We start from the raw sequence: 17,719 nt of genomic DNA on the forward strand, positions 1-17,719 counted from the left end.
CAACTTTTGTATTAAACAGTAGATCATACTAAAGAAAACTTCCAAACAGCATTTTTTAAAGTTTAACTTGAAATAAGCTTAACATTTTGCCACAGCTTAGGAAGACAGAATGACATCTTTGTCTTCAGAAATAAAACTTGAGTCAGAGCAGGAAAAAAAAACCAACTCCACAATTGTTCCCATATTCTTTGTCTGAAAATGCAGTGGTAAATTCAGAAATCAAGCTCCTCAGACTTCTTACCTTATCACTTTTTTCTCCAGATTTCTTCTTCTTAGGATTATCCTTCCAGATAGATTCTACAGCAATATATCCCTGAAGACTCCAGTCATACAGCTGTGTACCAGCGACCTTTTAAACAAAAGATATTAGAAAGCATGAACTTAATAATCTGGGAAATATTATTTAGCTTCTTGTTTAAGCAGAAGTGTCAAAACACAAAACCTTTAACACCCTTCTGTTCAAGGTGAGGGTGATAAAGCATTAATAATCCTGAAAAAAACTTGACATATGAGGAATAAGAAAAGCCAATCTGCTGTTTGAAGACTACATGAAAAATATATCCGTATAAAAAGAAGTGGAATGCTGCTGCAGGAAGATAATTCTGGTTTTCTTAGTGTTCAACATTCAACAGATTTAACGTATGCAAATTACTTTTTAATTTGACCATAATAATTTTAAAAACAAAACAATACCAACAAATCCCACTTAGTTTGCCACTATTTTGCAATTTTACAGTTTTCCTGCTTTGACAGAACCGTTAAGAATACCACTTTGTTTCTTTTTATTTACTATTTAAAACCTAATTTTCTGATAGATTGCCATAATGAATAAACCAACTGTCAACTCTCAAAAAAGAAGTCAGCTAGGAAAGACGGTGTTTGCTATACTACACCAAGAGGTAATTTCAAAACAGAAAAAAATCTTTAAGTCCAATAAAAGAGTATCTCCTGCCCCTTAGATGATATGGAACTGTAATATTCATAGTATCCTTTAAAACTCAAGAGTGTTAGGTTTTTACAGCCCCAGGCTCAGGTCAGTACTCACTTTCAATATCACTATCAATTTCTTACAAATAAACAACAGCAAAAATGGGCAATTTGCCATCAAAATTAAATTTCCTTTCAAAATGAAAAAAAGAATAACAAAATCGAGAAATAAGGAAGTATCACTCTATCTTCCACTGCAGGCAAAGCTGGAAAACCAAAACTATGAGAAGAGGGCAAGCATAAATGATGTTTCTGACACAGTTTTCTGATGTTTCTGAAAAAGTTTCTTCCAGTGTCCACTAAACTGCTGTTCAGAGGTGCCCCGAGCCACATGTGATTTCTAGGCGTATCAAAAACACACAAGGAATTTCCCTCCCATTAACTTGCTGCACTTCCCCTCCAACGCCATGCAAGTTTTTAGCACCCACAACATCCTGTGCCAAGCAGTTCTGCCACTGGGCACAAAAGGTGTGAAGAGCCACTTCCCTTTGTCTGAACAAAATTAAGTACCACAATGCTAAGGGATGTGCTTCTAGGCAGAGATCGTGCTGCTGCCTCACAAAAAAGGCTATTTAATAATTAGAATTAAAAGAAAACAAACCCAAATCAGCAACTAAATCCAAAACATAGACTGTTTTAAATACAAACACTTAGCATACTTAACAGTTACATACTTGACAATTACTAGTTGTTATGATGTACTGAGTTTTCTCTGTATCTGAAGGTGATAAAGGTTATCAGAAAAAAGCACACCAGCTGTTCCCGGAATTAATGTGTTAAATCTCCAAAACCCCTCAATTAAAACAGTACAGGTGTAGACAAGTTATCTTCTTTTTCAGTATCAGGAGTGTTCATTGTCAACAAATTAGTTCTGCACGTCAGAGGAGCCTATGGCTCACCTGGAAAGATAGTGTTACCAGTTATGCAAGCCGTACAAACCAACCAGGACTGAAAAATAACCACAGTTAAAAAAAAAAAAAAATCAAAACACAACACCCCACAACAAAAACAACAAAACCACAAACAAAACAAACAGAATCTGCAATGTTACTGAGGCCACAGCTATCAACATAAAATGAGAAATAACAACTATCCATAAGCCATTATTTCTTGTTCCTGCTTAAAAAATAATTAAAATACTTAAGAACTTTCTAAATACTTAACAGTTCAAACTTAAAAATATCCTTATTATAGGAGTCATACGATCAAGTGAATTATGAATTGCACTACATGAGTCACTGGTCACTCAAATGCTGGAGTGAAGTAGCTACTTCACAAGGGAGGGCAACAAGGGAGGTCTCCCTCAGGCAATCAGCATTCCCACACTGTACACACCTCCCTCCAGCTGGGACCCACCCTCACCTTCACAGTTCCCATGGGCTGAAAAACACAATTCTACACAGAATCTGGAAGCTAGATCTGGAAGCCTCAAATTCCAGGGTCAACAGGAACATAGCCAAGAAATTTTTATAGCCACCCAACGCACCCACTCGTCGACACATCCCTAGAGCCACAGGTTAGGCTTGCGTTTTATACCTCTCTTGTTCACAGAGGAGTTGAAGAGGAAGCAGGTGGATGCTGCAGTTGCCACCACTGTTCTCAGGAGTGGCAGTTCCAACCAGGACAAGTAAAAGGAACAATAATCGTACAAATGGTTTACTCAGTTGTTCAAAATGTTCATTCGAACGTCCATACAAAGAGTTCCTTTCAAAGAACTTCCTTTTCCGTTCAGTCATCTGAAATTCTTAATTTCTGGAAGATAACAATTTCCAGCTGGTTTGTGTTAAGTTACAACAGGCTAAAATACCATCTCTGTTCAATGTGACAGTATGTATGCTAAATTTGAACAAACAAGTTCAAGAGTCAGATTGAGTGGTTCCCAGCAGGGACTCTGAAATAGTTTGAAAGTGACCTTGGGCCACAGACATCTGTACTGGGCATGTCTAGGGTAGGAAGAGCAGTCTCTAAGGCCTAACGGGCATGTAAACAAGCTCCTGTATTTTAATTCCACGCAGAACCATAAGCATATAATACTGACTATTGCATATGTTACACATCAAGATTATTGAATTATGGCTAGCAATCCTTAATCTACAATGCATGCCGAGAAACTAAACTGAGAATTTGCTGGCTTTTCTAGATTTGTATTGTTGACAAAGTAGCCCTAGTGCAATTTCACAAGCATTTCATTCTGCACTGGACACGGATCAAGAGACCCCAACTTCTTCTCTTCAGCTTACAGTTCCCGTAACCACGCCACGCTCTTGGTTGTGCCAGTCCAACTATTTATTATGCCTTATGGACTCAATTGGGCGAGGGATGAGGTATAGGTTCAAAAGACACAGAAATAACTTAGTTTGTTGTCAAAGAAATAAACGTATATTAGTAAGCTTTTTCTTTCAAGAAGAAGGTAAGCATAACATGCTACTTTAAAAATTTGAGGAGTTTTAGTAAGAAGGAACAAAAAATAATTACAATGATAAAAAGACTGGTTTAAGTAACTTCATAATGGAAAGTTTTTTCGAGATGGAGGATAAGCCACAATAAAGACAAAATATTTTGAACGTGTTATGGTTCACTGGAAAGCAATACAGTTCCAAAACACTAGTTAAAAGTTCCATCAGAACAAAATGAACTTTAGTATTAAATTCGGTTTCCTTACCACTTACACAGTCTAATCATTTGTTCAAAGTTATACAAATTACGGTATAAGGAAATAAATCCCTTACAAATCTGTGATTTATTAGACAGATCACTAAAACAAGAAAAAAACAATAATTAGCCTGGGCACTTCTTCCACCTCCAGTTAGATAAATAGTGTCTGAAAACTACCCATTACCAATGAAAATCTCTGTTGCTATAACATCACTTAACAACCGATACATTTTAATTAAAGGCAAAGGATTTCTTCCAGACAGATGCATCAAGTGTTATACCTCAACTGCAAATATATATTGCTGTGTTTATTTCCAGCTCTCCAATGGAAAGTCTTTAACAAAGGTCAGAAGGAAAAAAAAACCCCCACACCCAAACCTTTTAAAAGTGTGGTTAAATCTGAAACTTTACTGAATGAAGGGAACTATACCACTACATATGAAAAAGCAGCAATGAAGTACTCAAATGCGGCAGAAAATCCCTCAAATATAAAGCATATATAAAAAAAAAATTTATGTTCCAGAATATTTCCTATACTGTTCTATTAACTTGGCAAGTGAGCTATGTACTGCAGACATCCCTTTCTAAGCTTATAGAAATTTTCTGAAAGGCCAGTGAAACATTTAAAAATAATTACTAGAGAACGCTTCCAATTTCAGATCAAAGTATTAAAATTATGACAGTTAAGATCCGATATGCTTAAAACTTTGTTTCTTTAAGAAAAACAAAGTGCAAGCGAGATTATAGGAACCAAAACAGTATCTAGGATATCACTCTCCCCACAGTAGTTTCCAAATTCATATGTCTAGTGTCCTGACCAAGTCAACAAAGCTAAGCCTATTCCAATCAAGTTTCAGGCTCATGGTCTCATATCAGATTTTTCATTACAGTCAAACTAAGAACTGTGAATTAATCAAAGGGCAATCATGCACTTCAAAGTTTTCATAAAATAAACATGGTATTGTGAAGCTGTTAGTAGCAAATCCTTACTTAAGACTGAAATGAGCTTCTTTAAAAACAATAACATCAGTTTGAACACCGTTCAATCACTTCCCACTTCACCATTCAGAAGGCAACTAGAATTTTAATACATCATTTCCAACAGAGACGTCTAAGCTTCTTAAATTTTCATTATTTTTCTTCCTGCTGTTGCTTTCAGCGACACTGCCACTTGCATAATATTCACTCCCTGAGCACAAGCCAACAGAACTGTCTGTATTTAGAGCATCTGAATCCTGGAAGCACTAAAAAAAGATTCCATCAAAGATCAGGGTATCATCATATTGGCAGAGTTCAAACACGGCATTTTTGACTCCCTCTAAGTCAATGACCTTTCCGTTTTCAAAGAGCGTCATGTATTCTTGAGAATACCATATTTTCATCCTGACATCAGTGTTAGTCACAAGTAACCAATAACTGTCATAACCAGATTACCAAAGCCCCAAATATAAAGAATTTCTGACACGCTAAAAGATGTGCACTGTGAGTGGTTAAAAGATGGATCTGAAAAAGAACGTAGTGAGGAACTGAGGATTCTGCCGGTACAGTTAAGTGTGGACAGCAAGGCACACAAAGTGACATCAGTAGCGCCCGTGAGCAACTGTCTGTCCTCTTCACTTCTCTCTTTCACAGGAAACTACAAACCTAAGTTAATGTTTCTTATGTGCCTGAAATAACAAACAATAAATAGGAAAGGCATCCAGTAAGTGGCAGAATTCTTACCCCACTCCAGAATGTGCATCCTACCTTTCTCAAGATATTTCAGGCTTCCTTAGTATTGTAATTAAATGTGCAAACTGTACTTAATAAGCATATCTATGTTAATTTCCTTTCTGAATCTCTAACCTCAAGTAATTACACATTAAGTATCTCAAACTGGAGACACAACTGCAGATGTTCGAAAAAAGTCATTAAAAAAACAGAATGTCTGACTGTCTTCCAGCTTAGACTGAATGCTCTTTGACAAAGTGCCTACTATTTTGTTAAGCGCCAAGCACACACACATGGCTTTTAAAAATGAGTTATCACTTAATTTGAAGGTAGGAAGCAACAGTCGAAGTAAAAGACACTTCTCCAAAGAAAAGTATCAACACTGACCTTTGCAATAGCAGCCGCCTGCTGAGGGTAATACATGGAGGCACCAATACTCATCAGACCTGCAGGATACACTAGCTTCTTTATTTTTGAGCCTGTTTCATAACAAAACAAAAAAAACAAAACCCAACAACAAATCACAACACAAAGAAAACAAAACCAAAACCAAAAATGCTGTTAGAGTACATATTAACGAAGACATCTGAATGGCCCTAATCTTTTATTTATAATCAAACTCATTTTATTAATTGCAGTTTAGCATATTTTCTGTTCAGTCCTACTGGTTTCTTAAGAAACATGAGTAGTCTGATCAGTAATTATTCTCTTAACCTTTTTAGGAGACTATTTTTATAATCATCTTTCCATAATGAAAATTATCTTACAACTGTATTTAGTTGTAATACATAATTTATTTCAGTACTGAATAATGAAATAAAAACCACAGTTAAGAGAGAGTTCAGAAATTTGTACCAACTAATTCTCTTCTCTAAACTAAAAGGAAAATTCTGGCAAAGAAAGGTTAGGATAGCATTCCTCTGATACATGGGGCAGAACAAGAGACATTCCAATACAAACTAGGAGTTACCTTGACTCACAAATACCAATTCTTCCACAATTGCTCTTACGAATAATTTTTCTTGATTCACTATAGCAATTTGCAAAGCATTTGAAAGTACTTTTAAACTAAAGTACTTACAATTATCTTGCATGCCTATTGCTCATTCCTCAACTAAATTCTGAACTTTTAAAATCAATTTGAACTCTCTATTCAGCAATTTTTACTTTTATTAAACCTAGGACGCTCTAATCCTTCAGATCCCCATCTCCCACCATTTTGCTACAGTTGTAAAGGCTCGTTCATAATCACATAACTAAAGAAGCGTGAATCCGAAGAGGAAGAATTTCAAATGCATAAAGTTGGAGAGCTTGATCTTAATTTAAAAAAAAAAAAAACATGCAAGGAAAAAAATTAAAAGTATTGCTTTCATCATCTTCACTGGAAAATTAAATACTTTGAGGATCGCATGTATTCAGAGAATGCTTTCCGTTTCTACATAGCCAAGCACATGCTTTCAGTTTGTTCAACACACACAAGCCCAAAGGTGTATTTTTATTCAAAGCAAGTTCTCATTAGTATTTAAATTCTAGAACTTTACAGTTCCATTACCTAAAAGTTTTCTTGTTATGTTACTTCGTTTCAGTGTATTAAGAATATCTCAATACAAACACAAAATACTTTTTCACAACTAACATTTCTTAAACTAACATTTATTTCTACGAGACCAGAAACCTATTAGTTTTTCCAGCTAGTGGGATGAAAAGAACTCTGTCACTTTTCTGTAACACAAAACTTGCATATATTTATAGCACACCCAGAGTTCACAAGTATTTGAGCTGAGTATCACCATCTGCAGCAGTTCTGTGCTTGAATACATAACTAGTTGTACTAAAGATCAGGAATCTTTGTATTTTAACAGAATTTATTCCTCTGCAGTTTTCTACAATGACATATATGATCAAATATGATCAAGACCTTAAGTAATTAAGATTTTTAGGATAAAAAAAATAAGTAAAATCCTTCCCATTTTTGCTATAATAAGCTAGAACTGGAAAAGATCAAAGACTAGATTCCAGTAATAAATACAGTATTCATAAACACTAATTGATGGTTACGACACACCCTTTATGTGAAGTTTCGTTATAATTGAAGGAACATTGCAGAAACATGCTTGTACAGGTAACTCAAATCTCACGCATCGTAATTAAAAAAACAAACAAATACCAAACAAACAAATAAATTATTTATCCCAAATCATAACATAAGCAGTTCACAAGGTTTCCACTCACCTCTGGCAAGAAACAATCCAACAATTCCAGCAAAACCTATCACACCAAGTCTTGGATAAAATCCAGCAGGGGGGTTTTGCAGAAAATCAAAGCCCTCTGAAAAGAAGTCAGAACAAAGTGCTTTAATGTAACGTGAAAGTGTTTGTGTGATAAGAAATCATCAAAATATGCTGGCAATTATTACAAAATATAAAGAGTTATCAAAACACATTTAACTATCATGCACATTTTAGATTTGCTGGCATAAAATTCAAAGCCTTTTAGATCTTCTCTAGTGACACATGAATGAAACTGAACATCATATTGTATCTACCAATTTCCATAGAAGCTTTTGCCTTTGCTCCTGGGTCATCTCTTTTGTTTTGCTCTTTTGCGTCTCGATTATATTTTTTTCAAATTAGCGAGAAAAAACTTTGCAAAATGGATTCTTACATTTACACGTCAACAAGAATGTTTCAGTAAAACACGGTAAAAAAAACAAATCACAGAACAAAGAAAAGACACAGCATAAACAAAGCTCACTCCGAGATGGGAGTCTGATGTGGGAATGGAAAACTATGAAAAATCTTCCATACAAATGAGTTAAAAAGTCTGATACTGCTAAGTTTAAGGAAAAGAGGCAGAGTGGCTGAAATGAGCTCTAGGCAGCATCCATGCATAGTCTTGATAAGCCTAAGTATGAAAGGATGCTTCCAAAACCAAAAATAAATACCAATTATTTTGGATCAATTCAAATTTCTTAGGAGATCCAAGGAAGCAAACGAAAATAAAAAGACTAAATATTACAAACAAAAGACCTAACACTTGTGACAAATAATAAATATTGCAGGAAGTTTAGATACTAGGCTGGGCCAAGCAAAACCTACTGGCTGGGAATAAAATATAAGGCTTTTTTTCCTTCTCTTTCTGCATAACTGTCATTTTTAACAACATTGAACAACAGAGATTCAGGTATCAGATTTTAATTGTTTAGAAATGTAGTGTCATAATGACCTGCAAAGAAATTTAAACAGATAAACAGTGCAAATAAAATAGTCTTAAAGGCATAGAAATCACATACATATGGTGCTTTATGGAATTCCCTTTTAACAGAAGATACAGTACAATCCTGCATTTTAATGTGCTACTTAAGAAAACTAAACTGATTTACCTCTACCATGCTCAACAGCTTTTTCTAATTTGGGCATAGCTTTGGCATAAAGATCCTAAAAAAAAAAAAAAAAAAGGAAACAACAGTAAATAGACACCAAGTAAGTAAAATATTAATTATAGATTGTAACTGTCCTGATGAAGAAAAGAGAAGGGGAAAAAAAAAAAAAAGTGCTGTGTCCCTAAAATAACTTTTTTTTTTATTTCCACTTCCACCATTCACTTCCAGGGGTATGCTTGCTCAACGTTAGATTTGGCATTGGGCACAGATGAAATGTAGTATCTCAAAACACGGAAGTCGACTTCAGTATTTCACTGAGCTCCTGATCAGGTAGCTCAAATACTTGAGTTGGTGCATAGGAAGGAAGTACAACACTTCAACTCCTTCCAAGCGCTTCACGGGGGTACATGACTCCTTCTGCAAGGTGATAAATTCCACTTTCCAAGAGACTATCTTAGGCTAGCAAAACTGCTTTTTTGAAGTGACTTGGAGAACGGGACGTCCACACAACGTCCAAAGTAAATCAAAGAGCACTGCATCAAACTCACGGACTTGTTCTAGATTTTTTTCTCAAACTGAAAACATGCAGGAAGTAAAAGAATTCACATTGCCTTTAATCACAGTAGAAAAAAAAAGAAATCTCAGTAAGAGCAACCCTGCTAATTATTATTACGCTAACAATCCTTCCAAGAGACAGTGTAAAGCTGTCTATCAACTAGGGAACAAATTCACAAACATGCATGCCCAGAGCTAAAGCAGAAAACAGTCTCACAGCCCCTCTAGAGCTGTATCTGTGCAGAAGTGAAAGCATTTGTTTAGAATACTGCACAGGGGATAATATCTTTTGACCTTTCACTTCCTCACTGGCAAGAGTGACTTAAAAAAACAACTTGTCATGGAAAAAAAAAAAAAAAAAGAAGTGTTAACATGTGACTCACAATATAACTCTAAATGGATGTTGGTCTTAAAAAAGCCAATGGAAAAAGAACATGCTCTGAAGATCACAGAGACTAAGTCTGCTATTCTGGCTCACAGGTAATTGGCTCATTTCTACACCTGTGATTTGAACTAACTTTCCACTAAAGTTAAGCAAGCAATTTTGAAAAACTAAAATGGATATACAAACATAATTTTTATGTTTTTAAAGACAAGTGAGACACATCTAAAATGTCATTTTCTTTAACATAGCAGGTGGTAGAGGTGGTGTAAACCCAAAACAATCCCTGACTACAGTAAAGCAAGCAAGATGACCCCAAACCCATGAAGTTTACATGCCCGCTTTGTAAAATGAGTCAGTAAACCACCACCAGGAAATGGCTTGTTGTGTGTAAGCAGGCAAGGACATCTCGTGTAAATGATCACCACGCAGACAAAAAAATAAAGCAGATGGGAACAAAACAGGCCAGTGAGACATACAGTGCTGTTCAAGCCTTACCTGCAGTGAGTCCAACCAGGCAACTAACCTTGCCTCAGGTTTCATTCCCAGGTTACGGTTACCACAGGCAACCCATGTATCCAAGGAGGTCAGACCTCTAACTAAAGTGTGGAAAACAACCCTTCTCCTTCAAAACTGAAGTCAGTACTCCTGCTGGTGGCACTTTGGAAACACATCGCTAGACTGAGTAACCCTGAGTATGTTGATAAAATGTTTTTGTACTGTTAAAGGTTAGTGCCACAACACAGAACTTCCAGGCAGAAAGGGCACCTTGATCCGAACTGCTTGGCTTTCTACGGAGAACTGGAAAAACTGCCTTCACAAGGATTCACAAGAACCAGAGTACCAAGGAGAGAATCACCTGAAGTTGCCAAGAGGCAATGAGATGAGAAGGATACCCTTGTTTCAAAAGTAAGCCTCAACATTTGCTGGGTCAGGAAAGAGAAAGAAAGCCATCATATGACCCTGCAATCTATTTTCAGTAATTTATGCCTTGATTACAAAGATCTTGGTTTTCCTCTATGCTCCAAAGACTATTTTTGTCTTTAATGACTGCCTAGTATAAACATGGTACCTAAAAAAGTACTTAAGAAAATTTTGGGGTAAGTTCTGGGCTTTAGTTTTGCCACTGTTAGAGGCCGGGGATTTTCTCTTTTCCAAAAGGCTGCACTCCTTCCCTTAACATTCCAGTTCAGCAAACACTGATTTATTTTCCACAAAGCTGTGTTCTGTCACACTTGCGGTGAGGACAACTTGGTATTGCTGCTCCAAAACACACTGCTTCATAATTTAAGGCCTTCTCCTTGGGTATGGAAAATACAAGTTTAATCACTCTCATCTCTTCCTCAGTCAGAGGACTGTACCAAATCCAGATATCCCTAGATATCTTCAAGCTTAAATTTTATTTCAAATAAAAATTCTAAGCTTTAGCTAATTTAAATTCTTGGTGAGGGGGATATAAAATGCAAAAATGCAGGCAGATCAGCAAAGTAGCAGAAAGACCAACTGGGGTTTGTGTGAAGAAAATCCAAACTGTGGAAAATTTCAAGTAATGCAGCATTTTAGAAAAACGCTTGTACAGCTATCAACTTTTACTTCGCTGCTATTACTTATGCCTCCAAAAAAAAATCCCAGCTCAACCCTTATCACTGATCCACTCCCAGATGTGATAAAAACCATTATACCTGACACCAGGCTGTATACGGTTCCATAGCATGTCGTAAATGTGAAATCTCCTCTTCCAGTTGGGTTTGTGGATTCTCCACATATCTCGTCTCACGAGCTGGAGAGGAGTAGAGCGACAGCTGTGAATATCAGCAAACAAGAGGTTAAAACCAAAGGTGTAATTGTGTAAGTAGGTCTTCAGGGCATGAACAGTCCAACCAGAGAACACCTAACACAGTGCTTACTACATAAACAATACATAATAAAAAGTCAGGCATGGCTGTGAGACAATTACGAGCAAAGTTTAATTATATACTATGATGAAGATGACTTCTAATTGCTGTGCAATTCATCCATAACTGCTATATGATCCAAGTCACAGGTTATAAATTAATATTTAACTACTTTAATAAGAACACAAAACATAATTGTGAAAAATGTTTCAGGTCTTCATCAGCACTTCTGGTTCCCAGCTAACATACCAAATCACAATCAATCATTTTCTATATTTGCACAAGCCGTCATTAAAGCATCTAAGTAGCTCCCAACAAAGCTAACATCCCATATAAATTTGTCTGATTGTTACTGAGCAGGAAGACAGTACCACATCCCAATGCTGTAGTCATTAACCACAGCAGCAACTGGCAGCGTTAGCAGCACCATGGGGCTGAGCACATGGGAACTGTAACAGCCACTGGATCGATTCAGATTGGACATTAGGAAGAAGCTCTTCCCCATGAGGGTGGTGAGACACTGGCACAGGTTGCCCAGAGAGGTGATGGCAGCCCCATCCCTGGAAGTTTTTAAGGCCAGGCTGGATGGGGCTCTGAGCAGCCTGATCTAGTGGGGGATGTCCCTGTCCGTGGCAGGGGGTTGGAACTAGATGATCTTTAAGGTCCCTTCCAACCCTGACAATTCTATGATTCTATGTGTTGTTGGATGGAAGACAACTGTATCTCTATCATAATAAAAAAGTTGCTAAGCATATCAAAATATATAATGGCACAGAATTTGTTAAATAATTTCATAACTCATGCAGTCGGATTTCCCGTAACACTTGGAAAGGTGAGCATTTTAAGTTTCGCTTCCCTAGGAAATCTGGTGACCTCTGGCAATCACAGTCACAATCAGCTTAACTTCGATCCCATTAGACAATCTAACAGCCACGTCTGGCGCAAGGACCAAAGTCGCGGAGATAAGGAAATTTCCATGTATTTTACGTGATCAGACAGCTGACCGAGCAGAGATCCAAACTAATGTGCTCCGTGAATGGGAAAAAAGGCAGCCAAAACTCCACGGCTTGCACATTCTGCTTTGCTGAAGCAAGCCAATTCTTTGGTATGTATGTAACTTCAGACTCCTGCCTCCTGCCTGACTCACGCCAGCAGCAGGACAGGGCACGCGACAGCCCCGGCTGAGGTTACTGTGCTGGGGGAAAGCCAGGAGATGGCTTCAGCCACCGCTCCTGTCGTGGGATGCGTGTCAACTGCCGATGCGTATGCAGCCAAAAGACCTACCTACACACAAAAATACGCTTCATTTTGTTACACTGCCCATGCAACGACACTTTAGCTTGGGCTTAAGTACTTTATATGTTTTAAACAGCTACAAACTCACATGGATATAAAGCTGCATTTAGTTACGAACTACGATTTTTTTATTTTCATATTTTGATGTTGGAAAGTGTTAAAAGCCTGTGAGTTTTTGGTTTGACAAGGTGTTTTAAAGTTCTACTTCTGATACAGCAAAGACTTTTGTAACATCTTAGAGAAAGCAGATTTTTATTATCACTATTTTTTGTATTTGTTGTTCCTTAGGTCTGAATATTGTAAAGAAAGGAAAACCGCTAAAACCCTGTAGGCTACTATACTGGGTTCAAAGCATTGTCATACAAACATTTTGCCTGTAAAAAGAAAAAAAAAAAGAAAGAATCTTTTTTAGAAATAAAAACTTCTGGTTTGCTGTTTTACTGGAGAGCATACATGAAATTTTAATAAAAATTTGGCATTAGCACTTGTAATAAAAAAATACACGGTGTTAACTGGATAAAAAGCAAAGAAAATACTCCTGTGGATTTGAAATATGGCAAGTAAATCCAAAAACTTGAAAAGGTAATTCCTGACTGAAGAACAGAAGGCTTTAATGCAGGAAAAAGATCTTACACACAAGCAAGCCTGACACTATCAAGCAGAGGGCGTCGATCACAACTGCTGGGTAAAAGAAGCAAATCCATATCATCATCTTTATTACTGAAAATTGAGAAGCAAGTTTAAAGGCCTAAATACAAAAGAGATGTACCTAAATGCTATCAAGCATGAAAAACATCACGTCTTTCAGAACTCTGCAGGTATTTCTGTATAGATAGAAGAGCATTAGGACTCTAACCTTACCTCCTCAATTTTCAGTAACTCCTTTTTGGAAGTGTCCTTCTCTGAAGAAGCAGCATAAACCTGGATAGCGAGCAAGCTCAGGCTAACAGGGGTGGCCCCCTGCCGAATTACCTAGAAACATTAGAGGAAAACATGTAAGTCATTAAGCTCAAACAAAATAGCAACACATTTCAATGCATCCAAGCTGACAATGTTTATGTCCTCATATATGGTCATACAGGGCATACTAAAATGCTTAGAAGTTAGGAGAAAGGGGAGTCAGGGGTACACAATCCAACACTTTCAGACAGATGATATCTGGAAAAGCCTAAGGCTAAAGGAGACAGAAGATACAAATGTTCATCTCATCCGCTTTCACCTCACAAAAAGATCTTCTGTCTTCTCTCCCTTGAAACATAATTTTTATTAACTTTCTCAGGATACATATTAATAATATTATATTCAAATTTTGAACAGTTTTGTGAATGCCTGTAACACCTTCAATTTACCATAGTTAGTACCAAAAAATTCAGCATTTTATTACCAGATATTGTTTGCATCTAGATTTGGGGGGGGGGGAAGGAGACTTACAGCTGGAAGTATCATAACCATTGCTTTCTAAGAACTTTAGGAATATCTCTTACTTTTCTGTGAGAAACATGAATTTCAGTACATCATGACAGATATTTGACTGGTTCTGAATACTTGCAATTCAATCCAGTCACACAACACAACCACCATGAGCAAGGTGGATGCAATTTTTCAGGACCTACACTAAATTGTATTTCTTAGCACGGCAGACTGCTTTAACTTCAAAAGCAGATGGTAAAAATCTTAGCTGTGTAGCAAATCACGAACACACAGAAAGCGTTTTCCAACAAATGCACATCCTTATTAATAGCAATGTTTAACTCAAGAACCAGCAGTTCAAAGAGAAAACCTTTCAACATCTCATAATCAGATAAACATATGCCGAGTTACAACAGCCTGGGGTTTGTTGTGTCAGGTTACAGCGTGAGTGGATCTAAGAGCCTGCGGCCACCAAAGCGGAGAGATCTGGCTCCACTCTTGACACCGGTTCCCAGAAGTCCTGCTGTTGCTCACCTCGCCCTAGCTTTGGTGGCTGGACGCTTCCGCCGCGAGGCAATTCACCTCGCCAATTTGGCAAAAGATTAATCCTGGAAAAGAAGCGGAGAGCTTTGTGCGGGCTTAGCAAGTTGAACCATCCATGAAACAGCCAGACAAGCACCAGAGGAACTGTGTGGCCAGGGGATGAAAAAGGAGAAGGCAGCGAGCCCTCTTCCTTTTCACCAGTGGTAAGGGTACAACACTGACCTAGCCGCTTGCGAAACTGAAGCCTTGGTCAAACCAATACAGCTTTCATGCTGTTATGATGATAATGGACTTAGCCACAGGACAATTACTGAGAAACTTTCTTTCTGTCCATTGAAGAACTGTTAGAAAATATCCTTGCAGCAATCCAGACAACATGCTTATTGTACACAAATGAGCATTTGCAGCTTAAATTTCTTCGGCTGCTTTGCAGATGGAATATTCATCAAATGTAACTCAGACACTCCTCAAATTCAAAATTAAACTCTATAGTTTGACAGCTTCCTGAATATATTCATTTATGCATCAAGGAACAGCACACAAGAACTAGGTCACAGGATTGCTTTTCAGAAAGACACAAGGGATCTAGTGGATCAAAAGGTAGGGAAAAACTTGCTCAAAAAGGAAGTTTTTCCTCATTTGAATTTATGGATTCACTACTACAGCACTATAATGAAATACCAGAAGGACTGGATCAGCTGCCCCACAGCCAAGAAAAAACAGGAATAATCCTTAACAGTATTTGCTTAAACAAAGATTTTCCACACACTTTCATTAGTCAAGATAAAAACATGAATGCCATTATCCACTAACAGTTGTAGAATCTATTTCCTCAATTTTTCCTATATTCACTGCAAAACTGTTCTGTCACCAAAAGGCAAAAATCTAAATGCATTTTCATTTTGAAAAATATTTTCAAACGGTCCAAATGGTGCCAAATGCTTTAAATATTTGAGTTTTTTACATAAAGATGCAAACAGTGGAGCATAAGAATGGTTTCACAAGCAGGTATCAGTGATCACAGAACTACTCAGACCTAAAAAGTCAATTATTCATATTATCAAAATACTGAAGTGGAGACATTTTCCAAAGTTTTCATATTTGCACTTTAAGTAAAATGAAATTAACCATAAATGTGCAAGACTAATCTCTCCTTAAATGTGCTGTTCAAGCTATACTGCAATGGTCCCCTATATCAGTTAAGTTTATGGGACAGATACAACTAGCACTAAAGTACCATATATATGCACACATTAAAAGGTTTATTTGGTATTATGCAAGAATAACTATTCTATTTTTTTGTTCCAAATTCACTTCTAGATTTCATTTCTTAATTTGATACTAACCACATATTACTAAACCAATTTTGTTCGAGCATGCCTTCAGTTTTGCCCATCTTACAGATATCCAGCTGACACCAAAAAAAGCAGAGCTGACATTCTTTCCTCTAAGCAATACTCTGCATTTACTTTAAGTAAAAAAGGGTATTTATTCCTTTCTCTAGGTGAAGAATTCAACTTTATCTGCTCAAGCAAATTCTATCTGAAAGTTGGAGGGAAAAAGACTATCATATTTCATCTTCTATTGTCTTGCTTTACTTTCTTTCTCAAAGTTCTTGGTTCCTAACCAAAAAACGCCTCTGGAAAGAAAAAATCCTGTATTAGTACTCAATACAAACAAGGGAACAATGAGATAAAGATTAATTAGCACTTTTGTCTCTCCCCCCCCACCATTGTCTGTGGTTTCTCAGTTCACTTGTTACTGTTATTGTCACTCTGTCAAAATTGGGGAACTGAAGAACAAAAGGAAAAAAATCCTTAATCGTACTTTTGTGAAGGCTGATATTTATCCTAATGTATGAAGCTGCTTCATTTTTCTCTTCCGTTTCCATCCTTGTCCCTATCTCTCAACCTCAATTAAAAAAACAACCCCCCTCAAAAACTCTTGAGCACTCCTGTCCCTGAAGCACAGATATCAATGACAAGCATAGACATCAAGGACAAGAAGCCAACCCTTCGGTCGTCCTGAAGCACTGAAAACTGTCAAGTCTGATGGCTGTGTAAAAGTAGGAATATTATGCATAGTACTAAATCCACCAGTTCACACATAACCACTTTAATGACAATTCACTATCACTTAGGGAATTCTCACCAATTCTAAAACAAAATCCTTATGTAAGAATTCCAGCAACTGTCTCAACATTAAGGTACAAAAATAAAAGACATTGGGGCAAGAGTACAGCAAGCATAGGGTGCTCAGCATATTGTTCTACTGATATATTATCAATATGTGACAAACAAAATGGGTACAGAAGAGAACAAATTTCAAGAATCGAGTGTCACCAGTTTATTAAAAAGCCTCCTGTTTCTCGAACAGTCATGACAACAACTCGACTGAAACCTACAACTTGCTTTTAGCCTGAAGGGGACTGGAGCTCTGATCAGAGGCCAAGCCCTTGGAGGCAACGGTCTGTCTGAAGTGCAGATCTCCACCTTCGCCCCTTCTCGCAGATTTCGCCGACGACCGACACGCAACCAAGGGACACTCGGGGGACGAGGTGAGGAAGGCAACCCCCGCAATAACGCTCACTCGCAGCTCCGTGCTGCTGCAGCCGAGAAGCAATTTCAAACGTTTCTTTTTGTGCAGGACGGGCAGGGCGAGCAGCGTGGAAATGCTCAAAAGAGAAATCATGCGGCTGCAGCAAGGGTAACACTAACAGCCCCTGAGAGGCACGGCCAAAACACCCTGCGTCCAGCTGCCGCCGGGCAAGACACGGCTTAGGTGAGTTTGAGCCGGAACGGCATAAAAATCACCCGCTCGTAACAAGGCCGGAGTCTTCTCTACCGCGTCTCGTCAGCTGGGTAAGGAAAAATCCCCACTCTGAGAGGGGGAAGCAGGCGGAAC

The 17,719-nt window shown here is 37.6% G+C and overlaps 1 protein-coding gene across 1 annotated transcript in view; it reads right to left on the reverse strand.

Annotated features, from left to right (window-relative positions):
* The window catches only part of APOO (apolipoprotein O), a 32,070-nt gene extending 14,564 nt beyond the window's left edge, over positions 1-17,506 (reverse strand). Inside the window, exons 1-8 of the mRNA XM_009869284.1 lie at positions 17,220-17,506; positions 14,745-14,880; positions 13,724-13,834; positions 11,354-11,473; positions 8,735-8,789; positions 7,585-7,680; positions 5,740-5,831; positions 242-349 (exon numbers count right to left, since the gene is read on the reverse strand). Of these exons, the coding sequence (XP_009867586.1) occupies positions 242-349; positions 5,740-5,831; positions 7,585-7,680; positions 8,735-8,789; positions 11,354-11,473; positions 13,724-13,834; positions 14,745-14,880; positions 17,220-17,506 (1,005 nt within the window). The remainder of the gene's footprint in view (positions 1-241; positions 350-5,739; positions 5,832-7,584; positions 7,681-8,734; positions 8,790-11,353; positions 11,474-13,723; positions 13,835-14,744; positions 14,881-17,219) is intronic.
* Positions 17,507-17,719: the final 213 nt, after the last annotated feature.

Source organism: Apaloderma vittatum, unplaced genomic scaffold (assembly GCF_000703405.1).
Source record: "Apaloderma vittatum isolate BGI_N311 unplaced genomic scaffold, ASM70340v1 scaffold20025, whole genome shotgun sequence".
In the NCBI taxonomy this organism is placed as follows: domain Eukaryota; kingdom Metazoa; phylum Chordata; class Aves; order Trogoniformes; family Trogonidae; genus Apaloderma; species Apaloderma vittatum.